A 19,138-nucleotide genomic window follows, 5' to 3' on the forward strand; every position below is an offset into this window, starting at 1 on the left:
GCATGACTAATAATATACCTGCATACTGATCAAAAATCAGACAGATCTTTCGATGTGATGTAACAAAAGTTCTCAGGCAAACGAGGAACCAACCCCAAGTATTAGTAGATTCTTCATCTACTATGGCAAATGCAAGGGAAAAAAATTGATTATTTCCATCAGCAGCAATTGCAATCATTAACTTTTCCCAATACTTTTTATATAAGAATGTAGCTTCAATACTGATTACTAGTCTACAGTGTTTGAAGCCTTCAATCGATGGTGCAAAGGCCCAGAACACGATCAAATGCAGCACATGTTGGATGACCAGCAAGAGTACTAATGAACTTCACCCAAGAATCAGGATTAAATTCCTCTACAGCATGCAACCACTTCGATAATAAATTATATGACTTGTCCCAATCTTCATATACCAAGGCCATTGTCTTTTGCTTCGCCTCCCACAACTTTCTATAATTAGACGTGTAGTTGAATCTATTCTTTACGATTGCATCAATGCTGACAATAAAAATTATGGGTACTTCTTTTACAACATCTCGTATTTTATTAGGGATGAAGTTCGAATTAAGTCCGAAATGATCCTAAGAAAGTATCACAGAAACACATGTATGTGGACCAACATACCGTGTAATTTCAAAGTAATCATATCTCTTAAGAGCTCGAAGCATTCAATTGCATCTGAACTCCCTATTTTTATATTTAACTATCCAAACCTTTGGTTGCGACTCAACAACCTTAAATTTATGATGCCGGTCAATGAAATATTGTTTTACTGCAGTTTGCAGTTTAACCTTATCTGCAAAGTGAGGTCCTTTACATAACTCCGCACCTCTTTCCCAGCTGACACGTTGCTCTAGCATTGTAGAAGACATTGATATATCGGCTACTGCCCAATCAATCGTCCTAAATGTCCCAGAAGGAGATTCAAAGACTGGTAAATTTGGGCTCTATACAACAGGAGGGCACCCTCCATCATTCGATGTACCGACTTGCTGAACATCATCATCCATGTCATCTTCATTTAGTATATTATTATTTTCAAATAATCAATTATCTATATGAACCGTATCATCGGCAACTGTATAAACTGAAGATTATCTGATGATAGTACTTGGCACAGCAATATCCATTGTAGGGAAGTGATCCTCTATCTATCTCGAACTCTGAGTCTGTGGGATATTATCAACCACATATGGACTAGAAGGTCCAATCTGTTCATTGAATTGAGTTATTCCTATGTTCCTATCAATTATTTCATAATCAACCCTACCAGAGACATGTCCAACATTTTCTATGGGTTGCACATTTAGGTATAATTCTGCACCTGATGAACATGCATGCAAGCTAATAGTTGAAAATATTATCTCAATATCTTCTTTATCAGTAATCGGAATCGGCTCATACTTTAATACTGTCGGCTATTCAACTTATGGATATCTATATATTATCGTTAGTCTATTCTTTATCTTATCTACATGTAAGACTCTGTATAACTTATCTTCTAACTCTTCAAATTTCATTCTATACTTGGTTCTAACTGTCCTTTGAGGAGGTCCATTATACTCTATGCCATATGGTCCATTAACTATAAAACCATTTATATGGCATAAGGTCGTGACAATTTCTCTCATGTTTCACTATATATATAACAAATAGATTAACATTAGCAAGCTTAGCATAAATATTAAACTATATTGCTTAATACATACAACATATCATTATGTTGATCCTTGTTCATATTTAAGTATCTTGGTAAGTATATTTGTGGAGTTGCCTTTCTTCATGTAATATCTTAATGCGGCAATAATTGACTACGACTAACTAACTAATGCAGCCCAACTTCATTTTTGGATTATGCAAAACTATTATTTTCTTTATTTTTCTATACTTGTGAAGGGATATTGACCCGCAATATGACTATATTCCAGATGGTTTAAATTGTTCATTCTCAATTTTATTCAAAACTACATAATTTTTTCATCATATCAAATATTTATACGTTAAAATTGTTCAATCATAAATATTTAGTAAATTTTAGTTATGCTTAACTAACATATTTAAAAATATGTTATGCTTAAAATTTCTGTATAAATTTAATAAATTTATCTTAAATATTTTTAAAAAAATTAAGAATAAGATGGAAACTATATCTGTATTAACACATCCAATATGGAAACAAATAAAAGATCAATAAAATATTTCAAATGCTTCGATATTATTGTTTTCTAAGCATTAAACTCGAGAAACAGGATTGATTTGGGATAGAATCTATTTACACAATATAGAGGATAGGACCGAAAGGCCTAGTTCAATGGTTTGAAAACTATAGGGTGCAGATATAATTTGAACTCTGAAATATACATGGAGTTATACTAGACATTCAAAAGATATTAATATGATCATAGTATGATCCTAAAAGCTTCTAAAATACTTAATATAACACTAATTTTTAACAAATAACACTTACCGTTCTCAGATGAGGGCACCCTAAAAACCATGTAGCGGAGAGAGGAGGGCTGGATGGGGGAGCAGATCGGGATCGAAAAGGGGGTTGGTTTGGGACACTAACGGCTGGATTGGGACTGAACGGCTTGGGACCGATCAGTTTGAGGTCGGATGGGGCCAGATCGAGAAGGGATGGGACTCGAACAAGTAAGGATGGTGGTGGCGAGGCAGCAAGGCCTGACGACATTGACCGAGCGACAAAATGGGGAACCGAGTGAAAAATCTTAGAGAGGAGAGCCGATCGATCCTTCGGAAGGTAGGGGCCCGATAACAGATGTGAGAGGGGGGATAGAAGGTGGGAAAGAACGGTCAGAGGTGGGGGGCCCGACAATAAGGAAAAGGGGGATCGAGAGTAGGAAAGCAAAAAGGGCCGGCTGGGGAAGGAAGATAGATGAAATCGTTAGGGAAGGACGTGATTTTTTGAAATTGTGTTCTCGAAATGCAATATTTTTCCAGCTCGGCCATCCAAATCGGCCACCTAGAGCCGAAATCGTGGGTTTTACCCATGATTTCGATGCACTGGCATTGTCTGCCATAGTTTCAAAAATAGTTTCAAAATAACTATATTTTAGAAATATTTTATTAAAAAATAATATTTTTTAAAAAAATTCAAAAAATCAGAGGTGAAACGGGCCTGACAACAAAGAAAAGGGGGATCGAGAGTGGGAAAGCAAAAAGGACCGGTTGGAGAAGGAAGATAGATGAAATCGTTAGGGAAGAACATAATTTTCTAAAATTGTGTTCTCAAAATGCAATATTTTTCCAGCCCGAAATATTTTATTAAAAAATAATATTTTTTTTAAAAAAACCAAGAAGTCAGGGGTGAAACGTGGGTTAGGTTAAAGGTGGCAGGCAGAATTGGATGATAACAGGACGCTGCCACTTTGCTGGTTTCATGTGAACTGGTCGTATGTGAATGGATTTGCTTCACCCGCTTTTTCTTATATATATATATATATATATATATATATGTATGTATGTATGTATGTATGTATTGTTGCTGACTTCCCGAGATAATTATTATAAAAGACAACGACCTTTTTTTTTGGGTAAATAAAAGACAAAGACATTGATCAACTCATTTCATTAAGGTACATAGCCATTATATCGTTGTTGATACGTATGAATTTAGAGGACTAACCCATGAGTCAAATTTTATATTGTTCCCATCTCCCTATCTATATGCTCCTAATGAAAATTTTGATTTTTTTATTTTTGGTACACTGGAGGATCATTAGGATCCCATGTCAAGCAAGGAAAGAGTGTATAGAATAACAAAATAGGATACGTTGAGTTTGTTCCATTGGCATCTCCCATTGCTCTCTAATCAGTGTTGAGCATAGTTGAGCCTGGGCCAACTCTGGATTGCCTTAATAAACGTAAACCTGGACTGTTACTTTCTTATGGTATATGCTTCAAGAATAAGGTTAGGTGAAGATGATGCTGAAGCCATTTCTTTGAGGTCATCGTCTCTCTCTCAAGCATGTCCAACAATCTAGTTGGCAGCTTGATTCGCTTCACGAAAGATGTAAGTTGCTTTGAAAAGAAGGATGGCCTATTTCCATGGTAATATATCCTTTGAGAGTGGATGGCCTGCATATTTTGATGAAGAGGGAGAGTTGATCTAAGATATTATAGTGGTGGAGTTACATTTGAGTCAGATTTGATGTGTTCGAAGTTGGATAGCTACTGCTTTCAAAACCTATCAAGCATCCACTCTCTGCATGTGGCACAATGTAGGGATTAAGTTGTAGTCCAGCTGCTTTCGATAATCTTCCTCATGCATCTGTTATAAGATATCATCCTGCGGTTTTTGTTGCCAATGATTGAACCATCAAAGCGTATTTTTGCAACATGAAAAAGGAGGGGGTAGGCGCCAAACCAAAGTTGTTAAATATGATGAATTGAGAAGAGTATCAGATCTACTCTCATACCTTGAGATAAAATTTTTATGATCGGACCGATATCATCTGCTACATCTCCAAAGCATGCCGTGCGCATAAGCTATAAAATATTAAAAAAATATGAATGAATAATTCTAGGAGTATTGAACAGTTTTGATAAATATCACATAATTTCATAAAATTTATCCTTTCTTATTTTTTTAATTTTTACGTGCACGCGGCGTGCTTCGGAGATAGAGCAGATGATGACAGTCCGATCATAATTTCTTCTATGGTCGGTCTGATCATAAAAGTTTTATTCCATACCTTCGGTATCTTAAGTATATATGTTGGTCAATTTTTAGAGAGTAAAAGATCATTGAAAAAACATAGTACCTATCCTATTAGCTAGCTTGTTAGGGCTGGTATGAACTCTTCCAAATAACCTTTCATTTTCGGTTTTCTAAAGCAACCAATGGTATAATGCTGCCAAGGCCTCTGTCTTCCTCTCCACCAAAGTATTAGTCAACATGTGTTGATTAGTATTGACAAAGAGGTGGGAATAGGCCTATAGTGAAACATTTTTCTAAAAATTGCCTGTGTATTTTGGCGTAGCAGCACAACAATATAACATGTTCAAGATCCTCTTCTTGGTTCGGGCATCAATCACGATATATATATGCTGGACTAATTATTTCCATTCCATATGAACGTTGTTTGCAGGGATGTTTTTCCACCAAAAAGTTTGCCTTCATTGCAACTTCAGGTTTCCAAATCCAATTAAATGGAAAGAGAGCACCTGAAGGAGCTGATTGAGATAAGATATGGCTAAGATATGGACGGAATATAGTGCTCCAGTGTAACTGATAAGTCATGATCCATGCTTCCATGCACTCAGTGGTGGAGCGTAAGAGGAACCGGAGAGAGCCACTGTCCTCTCAAAAAATTTTAAAATATTTATTATCTATATATTTATATATATGATAGTCCTCTCAATATTTTAATCTTACTCGCATTACGAGTCCATCAATTAAAAAAAAAATCATATAATTAATTTATATATTAATTTTTTATTAAACATAATAAATTTTTTAAAGAAAAAATAATTTTATTTATTCTTTAATCTTTTATTTATTCTTCAACATTTAATATAGAAAAAATTATTGAGATTTTTATACGTTCAAAATCATTTTACAGATGATATAAGATAATATTTTTATTTATTTTTATTTATATATAAAATTAAATATTTATTGATATTTTTATAATATTTTTGGATCTATATCTTTATTTTATTATTTATTATAAAAATATTTTATTTTAAATTTTTTTAATAAATTATTATTTTGTCCTGATGTAAGGCTCCGTCACTGCATGCACTATAGATATGTTGGCAACTTGAGTCATCATTCTAGTTGGGAACACCATAGTCAAGGCATGATAATTCCATGTCCTATCTAGTTTGATGTAATCTGCCACCTAAGACACCCAACAAATATATTTTGATTGTTGTTACCCCGACCCCTGCATAACTATTAAGAATCATATTACCTTTCAAAGATGACATTTTCCTTCAACGTTGCTCTTGCATTGGTATTTAATTAATCCACTATGCTTGGCATGATGTTACAAAAGATACCATGCGCATAAGACATGCCTTTGAAGGGCTGAGAAGGCCATTCATACAACGTCCAAATAAAAATTTCTATATAAATGCCTGTCCTAATTGAACAACATCACCTCAGCTGTGAATAGAATTTATAAAGGGGTTCTAATTGTTTAGTCCGTAAAACATGGGCTCATATGAGCTAGATTTTATAAATCCAACTAGCCTTGAAAGTGAAAAGTAGGCAATATCAAACGGGTTAATCGGGCAAAATTAATATATTCTTCTTAATTGAAGTCTAACGCATCATTTCAAGACTTAAAAATCTAGAATGAGTCAAAAACATAAAAAACCAACTCTGTAGATAAAATCCTGCCATGATTTGTACCATATGTTTGCATGCTTATATAGGCTAAAAGATCAACCAAACCAAATTGGTTATACGGTGATTGTATCTAACAAATGGATCAGACAGCTTCAGAATTCAACAATGGATTTAGATGGAAAAAATCCCTTCTATCACAAGCTTACATATATGGTCGGGGTCGGTTCTGATATTTTTTAAACCTGAGGCTAAATAAAAAAAAATAAAATATTTTTTATTAAAAATTAATATATTTTAAATATTAATTATCATTAAAAAATTAATCTATGTATAATAATTTTTTATAGATATATTCGTTAAGCAGCGTATAAAATTTATCATTAATCTATTTAATTATTTTTTTATTATAATATTATAGAAAATTATCTTTGTATCCTATTGGAATATCAATGATCAGAACCTAGGTCTGAGACCTGGAGCGGTCACTCAATTCGACCTACTCAGAGCCGGCTTTGGATACGGCTGATTAAAGACAACGGACTGGATGAGAGTGAAATAGCTGATCATTACTTCTAATCACATGAGAGGAGTAGAGATATATAAAAAAAAAATTATAATAAAAGAAAGGGACCTCTTCGGAATAATAAAATTGGTTTTATATTATTATTTTTAAAAATTTTATTTTATTCTAATTTTTATAGTAGATTTGCAGTATGATTAGGTAGTATTATACGATTTTAGAAGCTGTTGGAGGTTCAAAGCAAGTTAATTTAATTTAATTTTTTAAAAATTCAGACTGCAGGCTGGATAAATTTTTTCGCGCCGTCATCTGCTTGATATCTCGATTTCGGCCAAACATAACAAAACAAGCGCGAACTACGAACTCCTCACTATTCAAGCCACAGTTGAAAGGTCATGGCCCAATATTTAGGTGGGACCATCTACACGTGGTAAAAGATATTTGATTGGACGCGTACGATGAGTTAATGGTGTCCCACTCCATCATGATGATACGATTTCTTTCAAAAGCGCACGCGGTCCGCACGAGGACTATTGGTGTTCTACCCTCCACCTTCCCCAAGCGTGAGCGGGCGAACATAACAGCCGTTATAACGCCGTCGATTCAGACCATTATCGTAGATTGTTTAGTATGATCCATTAATTTCTGGCATTTGTCACTTCTAGAAAATAATGTTTATTATATCAACAATTATTTGTACAATAATTCGATTTTTTTTTTTTTTTTTCTGGTATTCATTATTCTCCTTCGTTATAATGCTTTTCCATTACAATATTGTTATTTTACTGTTACCAATAACCCTAACGGGGCAAACAGCGGCAATTATAACCGTTATAACGGTAAATGCGACTTTGGAGGGTAGCCATCGTAACGGAAGAACGCCGTTATGGAACCTTGAACGTGACGGCGTGAAGCCAGGGGTATTTTGGTCAATCGTGAGCTCAAATTATTGCATCCATGGGAGCTCGAGAGCGAGAGCGAGGAGATCACCGGTCCCAGTCTCCCAGCACTGCGTGCTGTTTCTCCTCTCTCTCCCTCCTCGCCCAGATCTACTCGAGCGCTCGATTCGAGCTTGATTGAATTAAAGAGAAGAAGAGAAGAGAGGGATATCGAGATCGAATTCGAAATCAAGCGCCAAGAAGGGGAAAAGAAATCGTTTTTCCTTCGTTAAATCTTTCTTTTTCTCTCCTCGGTCTCCATAATCTTTAGGCTCTTCAATTTGAGAGGATCGAAGGGGGAGGAGAAGTTTCTTGCTATCTTCTTCGGACGGGATCTGAGGCCATAGACATGAGTACAGGGGATTTTCTTGATATCCAGCCGATAGAGCTCAAATTTCCTTGTAAGTCTCATTTTTTCTCTGTTTTCGTTGTTCTTTGTGTAATGCATGAGTGCTCTCTTTATGGTTCCCTGTTTCCCATTTTTCGTGGATGTCATGGATTTTGTGGGATTTTTGGGGCGGGATCTTGGTTAAGCATTCGAGTATGTCGTTTTTTTTCCCCAAATATATTAGGGATGCTTGATGGGTTTATTTTGCTCGGTTGATCGCATCAAAGGTGCGATTTTGGGAGGGAAGTGATGCAGTGGCCGTGGTTTTTCTTCTGGGTTTGTAGTTTAGTTGGATTTTGGTTCGGGTTTCGTGTTCATATGTTTTTTTTCCCTTCCACATTGATTTCAAAATGAGGAAAGGCATTTGATAGGTTCAGTTGCAAATTTTTATTCAATTTTTCACAAGTGAGAGCTTTCCACAGAAATGGATAGGTTGCATTAGGAGGTTATTGACAACTCAAAAATCAGTACCTTGCTTAGTGGATGCCCGAGTAAATGGATCGAAGACAGACTGGGGTTGCAGCAAGGCGAACCTCTATTTCCAGGCTTGTTCATATTGGCCATAGATGTGTTAGCCTAGGTTCTAAAGCAAGCTTAGAGAAATGGTCTGCTCAACGATATTGGACGAGGTGATCTGCTGGGTGGCATCAGGAGCTTGCAGTTTGCCGACACTTTGCTCTTTTCCTCTTGGAATCAATTTGAACTTAATCAAAGCCATTCCTGTTGGATTTGAGAGTGCAACAGTCTTGAAAATCAATCTGTAAAAGTGTTCTTGTGTGCATGAATATCGATGAAGAAGCACAGCAAGCTGCAGCAAAGTGTATGAATTGTCATATTGGTGTATTGCCCTTCTGCTACCATGGTCTCCCTTAAGCAACAGGAAACTATGGAGAAGAAATTGGTTAGCATTGTGGGATAAAACAGAAAGAAGGCTAGCTTCTTGGAAGGGTAGATGAATATTGTGGGAGGTCAATTAACTCTTCTTGATGCTGTTATATTGGTGCTCCCAGCATATCATATGCCCCTTTTGAAGCTCCCAAATTGGGTTATGAAGAGAGAATAGATGGTTGGAGGCATGCCTTTTTATGGAAAGGTAATGAAAAATTAGTGGCTTTAATTGTTTAGTAAGCTAGGAGAATGTTTGCATGGCAAAATTTGAGGGAATTTTAGGTATAAAGAGTATAGCTGGTATGAATACTTCATTGCTTGCCCAGTGGGCGTGGAGGATCTTAGTAAAGGAAAATGGATTTTGGAAAAGGATTGTTGGTGCTTTGTATTATTTTGGAAGATTAATGGGTATGAGGAGTAGATCTCTTGCTAGAGTCTTGCCTATTTGGCAAGATATTGGTAGAACTCTAGCAGCCTTCTGGAATAGTATTTCATTCAAGCTGGGAAATGGTAAAGAAATCAGGTTTGGGAGGATGGTTGGATGGATGGAACAACATCAATGGTTGTTATCATACTCTCTACATGCATGTTGTAAGAATGAATGCACATGTTCCTTCCCAATGTAAGTGCAGAAGATTAAGTTGGCACATCTTTGTTGCTCTACCTTTGCAGAAGGAGGAGGATGAGGGATTAGAAAGATGATATTCTTTACTTCAGATAGTGTGACTGTGAAGATGCATAGACCAGGTTTTATGGAAGCTAGCAGTGGACCATTTTTTCTTAGTGAACTCCTCATATAATTTCCTAAATTTTTCCATATCCCTTCTACAATGCACCATGGAAGGCTTCCACTTCAGAGAAGTGTAAGATTTTCATGTCATTGGCAATCAAAAATCGAATGCATACTGTTGAGGTCCTTTGCAAAAATTGCTGGCTCGTCACTGCTTCATGTTCTCTATGTAATACCTTAGTGGAAGTGGGAGCACATTTATTCCTTAACTGTACCTTCAGCAAGAGCCCGTGGGCTTCTGTTAAAACTTGTTTAGGTATTAAATGTTATAGCCTTACTCTACTTCTTTATGGATCAAGGTTCGTGGGAATCGGTACCTGAAGGCACACCGACCGATGATCGATTTGGCATGGTATAGGTCTATACCATGCTGTTTGAGGCTGTACCGAAACAGGGACTCAGTTGAAGAGGGAGGGGGTGAGGGGAAGGAGAGAGAGGAAAAGAGAGAGAGGGGGAGGGAGGGAGAGGCTGTTGTTGTTGTTGAGGAGAAGAGAGAGAGGGAGGGAAAGGGAGAGAGAGGAAGGGAGAGGGAGAGGCTGTCATCGTCGTTGAGGGGGAGGGAGAGAGAGAGAGAGAGAGAGAGAGAGAGAGATTTACCTGGTGGACTTTGATGGCAGCAGCATCGTTTGGCATCGTTGTTGAGCCGGCTGCGGGCAGAGACCATTAGGATTTTGAAATAGGGGGAGGGGAAAATGAGAGAAGTGAATGCATGGAGCCTAGGGTGAGGGCACTTTGATAAACCAACCTGAGTATATTGAACTGTGCCAGTAGCTGAGTGGTCTAGTTTGATATGCCTTGAACCAGCTGGTTCGGCACAGTTCGGCTAACATTGCTATGGACAATATGGAGATCAAAGAGGCTTAGGAGCAGATTTAAAGCTGGGATTAATTGGTATTAACAATTTCCTAGAGGATTTGGGAGGAATGGGTGCATTAATTTTTTTTACACATGTCTAGCTCAGAGGTGGCTGTTTTAAGGATCTTCATGACATCATGTCCCAGGAGCAATTTGAAGATAAAGCTGAGTCATAGAAGGGCAGCTGCATCCTTGTCTTCTCTTGTTCTTGGTTTCTCGGTTCTCCTTTGTTCTCTATTCTTGTTTCCTTTGTTATGATATCTTTTCCTTCTGTTCTCTGTCTTTGTTGCGCTTCTTTCTTTTAGATTTGTTCCTCAGCAAAATCCTGTATAGTCTTTAACCTTTTAATAAATTTTCCTCAGCAAATTGTTTCTTTTTGGCTGACAAAATATGTTTACTTTGTCCTTTTTTTTGCATTGAAAAGTTGAATTGAAGAAGCAGAGCTCATGTTCCATGCGACTGACCAACAAGACTGATCAGTATGTTGCTTTCAAGGTAATTAATTTTGTAGTTCTCTAGTTTGGTATCTTAAGTTTTATTTGTTTGCCTCCCTGTTTGATGCAACATTTTCCTGTTTTATCTCTGCCATTTCTTGGTGCATATTGTTGATGCTGGAAGGCTGAATCCAAATGATTATGTTTCTTGTAGGTTAAAACAACCAACCCAAAGAAATACTGTGTTCGCCCCAACACGGGGATAGTTCTACCTGGATCAACATGTGATGTCACTGGTAAACTATCATTATTGGTCATACTACAGCTTTTCTGATGTGATTATCAATGCTTATTTATTTATTATGCGATAGAATATGATATTCACTGTTGCTTTGATTTTGGAATTGTCAGTAACAATGCAAGCCCAGAAGGAGGCTCCATCTGACATGCAATGCAAAGACAAGTTCCTCCTCCAGAGTGTTATGGTTGAACATGGTGTGACGACCAAGGATATAACCCCTGAAATGGTGGCTAGCTTTGGGCAGCTTGCTTTTTGTGGTTAAGTTTCTTTTGTTGATTTCTTTTGGGAGTGCACTGACCTGTTGAATGTCACACTGAATTGTCAGTTCAACAAAGAACATGGCAAGGTTGTTGAGGAGTTCAAGCTGCGGGTTGCTTACATTCCTGCCAATCCTCCCTCACCTGTCCCTGAAGAAGCAGAAGAAGGATCTTCCCCAAGGTCTTCTACAGTAGAAAATGGGGTTCAAAACTTATCCTTGTTTGATTCTGTAAGTGGTTGTCATTTACTGTCCTTAATATGTCATTGATTTATTTTTTTCCTTTCATTTTTTTCTCCAACAATAATTTATATCTTTTAGTTTGTAGCTCACCTAAACTGCATGCATGTGCAAAAATTGCAGGTATCAAGATCATATGAAGAACCATCCAAGGAGAAGTCCTCAGAGGTGACTTTTCATATCTTTTTTTTTTTTGGGTTGCTCTTCATCTAGAAATTGAACAACTTCTACACATCCTTTAAGGGTTTACTGTTTGTTTCTAAATCTACTTTGGGCATCTCACTTAACTGAACCTGGATGTACATCTGCCAAAAAGGCAAGAACTCAACAAGAACAGTTGACTTACAAGCATACTAGAAGTAAACGTGTGATTTTTGGGAACAGGCAAATCGTATGCTGGCTAGCAAAGAGAGCATGAGCGCACCTGACATATAAGTTCTCGTGCTTTCCTTGATTGACATTGCTGTTTAAATTACTAATAAGAGAGCATTCATTTCTGATACTGGTTCACATAAAAGCTGAAATAAGAGAGTAAACTTATTCCAGACATTTATAATAAGTTTGATGATTATGTTATATTGTAGTTTGTATACTTTTTCTCTGCCTTGGTCATTCATTTGAGAGTAAACTTGGAGGTATGTTTATCAGAACAAATGTATTTATAAGGCACAGCAACCTAAGAGGAGCACATATGAAATTTCTAATCCTGATGGTTTGTGATATTGCCCAGGATTGAAGTCACCTTTTTGGGCACATGCCCCACAGCAAATGCAGAAACCCTTAGAGGCCAACATTGTGTGCTGGATTTTGAGGCTTTTGTGTTATATATTATTGGAAAATTGATTGTCTATGAATGGTGATAGCCCTCTAACCCTAAGAAAAAGCTTTGAACTAGAAAATTGAAATTTCTTCATTTTACCCGCATTCCACGTTTGCAATTACCAAGGGGCTTTGCAACTGTAATTTGTAATGGTGATGTTAATGATGGATAATTAAATGAAGCAACAGGCATCTGGATTTATAAGGTATAATTGAGTCTCTCTGGGACTTTGGTCCTATATGGATGATAAGAATGGGTATCTTGGACATTATAAGTTGTAAATAATGAAAATTGATACATATAGCTCTAGATCTTAAAGAATGAAATAGAATGCTTAAGGCATAAATTGAAATCTCACATGTTTATTTTATTAGAAAATAGGCCTAACATGAGTCTTGGTCAACAAAGCTTTAAGGGCTGCTTTGCCCCTTGGTTGTCTATTTAGAGATATGTACATATTCTTAATGAACTCAAGGTAATTTATTCTTTTTTTTAGCTATTGATGTCTTCTTTCTAATATTTTGTTGCCTTTTTGTTAAAGGGTTTAGCACGTGGTTCCTTGACTCTTTCTATTTTGTGGCTTGTCTTTGTGTCTATTGCTAGCTTAGTTCTAGGCCTCCTTTCTCTAAACATCTGATCATAATCAGATCTCAAATCTTGTTCTTTTGAATGTTTAATTGCTTTACAGCCTTGCATATGATACAGGTGATTTGTGTATGAAAATAACTTCATAAACAATGTTCTTAAATAGGATGAATAAGGCCTTATCTCCATGCTAATTATGTTGGTTTCACTGTGTAGCACATTAGGTAAGCGAGTTGACTTTTCTTCATATTTTCATAGATAATTGAACTCTATATTCTCATTGGAAAGATGACAAGCTTACTTGACATAATATTCTTTTTATGATGCTTCAATAATGAATTCATTAGCATTTTAATTTGATTATATCAACTGTTGGCTTGTAATGGCCATAATCCAGTTGTAATCATGACATGTAGGTTCTGGCCCTGATTTCCAAGTTGACTGACGAGAAAACTACCACCATTCAGCAAAATCAGAAGCTCCGTCAAGAGCTGGTATGGATTCATCTTTGGTGCATATTTAATTTGTGCTGTGCTATGCTAAAAGATATGTTTGCATATTTAATTTGTGCTATACTAAAAGATATGTTTTAGTCTTTGGGGAGAGTATGAATTCGATCATGTCAATGGCTAGACATAAAAGTGAAATATGAAAGTGTGCCTGTACCACTAATTTGTAACTTTTGTGCGTGTATCCATTTTATGCTTATGATGTTCTCATGAGGTTCTCCACTTCCTGATCAAATATCATATTGATTCTGTGAACCCACTCTTCCTGTAAGTATTGCCTTTTCGCTTATAAGTGTGCTTATGTTCTTTCAGATGTTGTTTTTGGTTTACCTTATACCATGCAGGGATTGTTTTGAGGAGCATATATATTTCCTAACCTTATATTTTTAAAAATATATTTTGTTAAGGAGTAAAATTGTCGATCCTCTTATTAATAAACTTGTTTACTAAGAAAAAATGTGGAAGAGTTCATTCAGTCTTCAGAAACACTCCTAAGCTACATAAATAATCATTTTGGTTGTTTTAGAGTTGTTAAGTGTTTTATGTATGGCCTAACTCGTCCAATTATGCTAGGGATGCACATGATTCTTGTTAGTCTGGAGTAGCATCCAGAAAATTGGCTGATCCTGATTGGTTCCTATTTCTTTGAATCTAAATGAAACCAATTAGAATTGGAACCAAAAACTGACATAGACCATGACTCACTGATGTATAGGTAGTCTATGGTATAAATAGAAGAATAAACCTCATGCTCGTGCATGCTTGTATGGTATATTGGTTTTACCTAAGCCTTTAACCTAGAACAAACCCTAGCGATGCCAAATCCAAAAAGCAAAAAAAATTTAAGAAAAAAATAAAAAATCAATAAATTATATTTACCTATTCAGGACCACAAACTGTTGTAAGGTTAATCACGAAAATAATGGTGGTCATCATCATCATCATGACATGGATGTGAGTACAAATGAGATATCTTACTACCAATCTATGTAGCTATTAGTATGTTATACTAAAAGATGTTATTGTAATTACCAATTTGCATCAATTTTTGTGTAGCGCTATTATAAGGATCATTTTAGGGGCCATGGCCCATCAAGGACTATGTTTACTTCTTGTTTAATTGGAAAAAAAAGGAAAACTCATTTAAAATTCTACCATATAGCCTATATACTTAATAAAGAAGTGACTACAATTTGATAGCTAACAACCAATCAAAACTTCTTAAAAAATATGTATAGCTAGTTTTGGTCAGTTTCGGCCGAAACTGACTCAAATTACCAAAAACTGGCCAAAATCAATTCATTTTGGTGAAAACAGATCAATTCCAGCAGAAAGTTAAAACCTTTCATATGCCCAAACTTGACTGGGGTCTGAGCCATCAAATTTGGGAGGTCCAAGGCAACCTAGTTATATGCTTTTCTAGCCCACATGTCCTGATGTCCATACCATGGATGATGAAAGAAATAACTACTTTAGCAACAATACATCACCCTTAGGTGGAACATAGTATCAAAAACTATAAACAACCAAATCCCAAATTTTGTCCATCAAAGGTCAACATTCAAAATGACTAATAATACTTTGTGAAAGGGGCAAAGGAGCAAGGTCAGAGAACCTCAGTTTTGATTTCAGTTTCACATAGGCTTGCCCGTTTTCAGTTCTGACTTTTTCAGTACTTTGTCTGAAATTTCAAATTTTTGGCTGAAAATTAATAGAAAATGATGACAACAGGAAGTTTAACATTATGTTTATCAAATATGAACAGCATATCGTATGAATGTTTAGTTAGGCAAAGTACCAAATGTCCCATGTGATGTTTTATAGACATTAGAAAATAGCATCCAATAATGGAGCTAACAGAACATACCTGTATGCAGTATTCATGATCCCAAAGTGGCAGTAAAGTTTGCATGGATGCCAAAAAATAAAGATGCAGAAAAAAAGATTTGGAGTACATGTCAAGAAAATTTAAGTTTTATAGGTTCATACAAAATTGCTGGAAGTGTGTGGATATAAAATTTGCATCACTCGACAGGAAAGAGCATGATGATTTGATTGGCACGTGCAAATACAAATGGAGATTGGGTAGAAGTGAAGTATAAATACAGTAGTAAGACCTTAGGGAAAAAATTCCAGAAAAATAAGAATATAAATTTTTTCTGGCCTGTATTGTTGAGAAGTAAATATGTGCAAGCACCGAAGATGAATGTAGCAGTGTTAAGAACATAAAGGTGATCTGTGGAAAGCAGGAAATTTGACATAATATATTGGTAAGGTAGTGGGAGCATAGGGAGTTTTCTCTTTTTTTGGGTGAGGGGGATGATTCATGGCATATTTAACAGAAAGTCATCAGAAATTCTTGAACGAGAAGTTAAATCAATCAAAAACACCATGCCAACCGATAGATCCTCAGATATATATACGACTTGTGATTTGCCAAGGCTTTTGTTCATGTGATGAAACACCCTCGAAAGACTTGCTTGTCCTTCAATAGAAGCAGTGGTTAACGAAAATACATGTATAACACAAATTGCATTCTTCCTTTGAAGGTTTAACAATGCATAATTCAACAACTTTCTGCAAATTGCACTTCAATCCTTCTAACACATTTTTAAGAGATGAACATTAATACAAACATTTACACTGCCACTTTCTAGTGTTTGATGAATACCAATGTACCACATAAAAGTTAGTTTCATTGTGTCCTTTCTTTTCTGTTGTGACTTTTCTCTTGAATCTTTCTTGCAGGAGCTTCTAAGAAAAGCAAGCGGCAAGCATCACGGGGGTTTCTCGGTCACATTTCTGGTGCTGGTGGGTCTCCTTGGCGTCCTTATCGGCTATATCATAAAGAAATAGCAGAAGCCCATACTAATGCTCTTCATAGTATGCTTCTGTTCCCTCCTAAGTGGAGTGTTTGTTCTTAACTTCTTAGATTGTGGACTCGTTACTTTGTAAAAGAATAGTTTTACGGCCTTATGTATGTGCATTATGTTGACTCATTGCACCTATATGGAATTGTTGTAATAATTAAAAGTAATGACTCAACACACAATTTGGGACCATGATCTTGCTTTTTTCTTTTATACACAACCGAACCCTGTCTGGATTTCTTCCCTGTGATGAATGCTTGTTCCGAAAAGCTTTCATGAGAGGCTTCTAAGCATCTCTCTCTCTCTCTCTCTCTCTCTCTCTCTCTAATGTATATGTGTGCGCGTGCGTGCATTTGTGTGTGTATTTTCTCCATATAACGGATGTTTACTTGGTCCAAAGTCTTCATGAAAGGGTGCACAGCTTAGTAGGCCAGGATATGATTTCCTTATTAAAGTGTGAATCACTTTGGAAGAGAGATGATTTGAAGAAAAGCAAGCAACCAACCACAACACGGAGAACAGAAGATATGACAAAATCTCTGTAGTAGAACATACTTGTTTTCAGACTGTTCGATATATGTCATCAAACTAATACTCAAGGAAACTATGCTACAAATTTACGAAAGATTAATTTGATAAGAAAATCAAAAGAAGGGCATCCATATCAGGTCGGCACAAGGTGAACCATGTCCTCCTCCCAATAGATGTTTGCCATTGCTGCTCCAGTAAACGCAATTGTGAATCCTGCTGCTGCTGGACAGCTCATGGCCCTGCAGTAATTGACCTTGCAGGAGTACTGTTGTTTCGTCTCTCTTCCTTTCTCATCCCCATTGTTGGCACCCCTATCATCTTTGCCTCTTGTTTCCTCTCTCTCCCTGTCATCATGGCCCAGTCGTCTCTCCCCCGTTTTTCCTCTCTCTTCCGGTTGTTGTCATCAATCATCTCTTGTTTACTCTCCCTATTATCTTTCTTGATTTCTATCTCTATTTCCTTCTCATCTTTTACCTCTGCTGTTTTCTCGCCTGCCATCGCTTCCGCCTGTCTCTGCTCTTTTCCCTTGGTTAATTTTGTCCTGCTCTCCCCTACCATTTCTGCTCCTTTTCTCTTACTTCCCTTATCCTCTTCTATCTCTAACTTTCTTCCTCCTACCATCTCTCTCTCTCTCTCTCGTTTCCAGTTGCCTCTGCTTTGACCTTCCCAACTATCCGAGTCTCAATTCCTATCTCTTTCTTGTGCGTCTTCTTTTAGTACCATTATTTTTTCCCCTACCATCTCTATCTTTTCATCCTCTTTGACATTCTCATCCTCGTTTACCTCTAGTTGGCTCTCACTAACTCTCGTGTTTCTTCCGTCTTCCCTCTTTTCTTATCCTCAGTTATCTCTATTGTACTCCCCTACCAACTATCCTTGATCCCTGTTTCTTCCTGATCCTGCCTTCTACTTCTCTCCTTTCTCTCTTTCTTTTGATTCCTTTCGGGGGTGCTTGGTTCTCCACCTAAATTGGAATCGAAATGATCAAATCCCCCAAAGCATCTGTTTATGATCGAAATTGGAATAGAAAGTTGGATCCACAGGAGAGAGTGGGGATTGAGTTTTATATAGATTGGGCCATTTCCATTCCACTCCGAAATCAAAATCAAAATAAGACTCCTCCCAACTAAATGATTGGAAAGGAAGTCATTCATTCTCATTCTGAATCCAGACCCTCACTACCTCCAATCAAGCAACCCCTCATTTTCTTTCTCTTTCTCAATTACCTCCTCTTTACCATCCTCCCTCACTCTCTTCTGACCTGCGAAATTTGTAAAAAAGTAGCTTCTGTATCTGATGCAACAAATTCTTTAGCTTATCCGTTAATGTTGTCTTCCTTCTCAAATTCTTCATTGACAATGAGATACAGTACATGAGATGAGGCCGACATATCCAGACCAAACTCTTGATGACGGCCCCATCGTCGTCCGCTAACTCCTCTCAGTCAACAAGAGTCTCCCCAAAGATGGAGAATCTTGTGAGAATCGTCCGGTCGACGAGTATAGATTACTTTGTAGTCATGTTTTTCAAATGCTTGATCTTGTCTAGAGAGTGGAGAGTGAATCCATATGTCGGCCATAAAGAGATGCTTGATGAAAGCAATCTTTCTAGGTAGAATATAATCTTGCCATCTATATTTCCTCTAATTCGAGTTTTTGGAGCTTCTTCTGCAATCCTTTGTTCCCCCAAGCTATTGCTCCTTTCCTCCTCCCCCCTATCGTCCCCTAATTTCCTCGTTATGGTACTGGTAAGTGAAGTAGCTTTGGGGTTGGGATGGTTATGAGATTATAAAGGTTGTGGACTAACTCCTAATGGGATGCCTTACAACTGACTCATACTATTCTTGTAATATAATGTACATAATTTTTTTTTAAAATATTATTGATCGGTTATC

General features: G+C 36.8%; 1 protein-coding gene across 1 annotated transcript; it reads left to right on the forward strand.

Annotated features, from left to right (window-relative positions):
• Positions 1 to 7,813: 7,813 nt before the first annotated feature.
• Positions 7,814 to 16,905, forward strand: LOC105059507 (vesicle-associated protein 1-3). Its single transcript, XM_010942827.4, has 8 exons — positions 7,814 to 8,178; positions 11,123 to 11,193; positions 11,347 to 11,428; positions 11,544 to 11,659; positions 11,759 to 11,920; positions 12,053 to 12,097; positions 13,751 to 13,828; positions 16,592 to 16,905. Exons 1-8 carry the CDS (start codon positions 8,127 to 8,129, stop codon positions 16,697 to 16,699), a joined length of 714 nt encoding a protein of 237 aa, XP_010941129.1. The 5' UTR covers positions 7,814 to 8,126; the 3' UTR covers positions 16,700 to 16,905.
• The last annotated feature ends 2,233 nt before the right edge of the window (positions 16,906 to 19,138 follow it).

This window comes from Elaeis guineensis, chromosome 16 (assembly GCF_000442705.2).
Source record: "Elaeis guineensis isolate ETL-2024a chromosome 16, EG11, whole genome shotgun sequence".
Taxonomy (NCBI): domain Eukaryota; kingdom Viridiplantae; phylum Streptophyta; class Magnoliopsida; order Arecales; family Arecaceae; genus Elaeis; species Elaeis guineensis.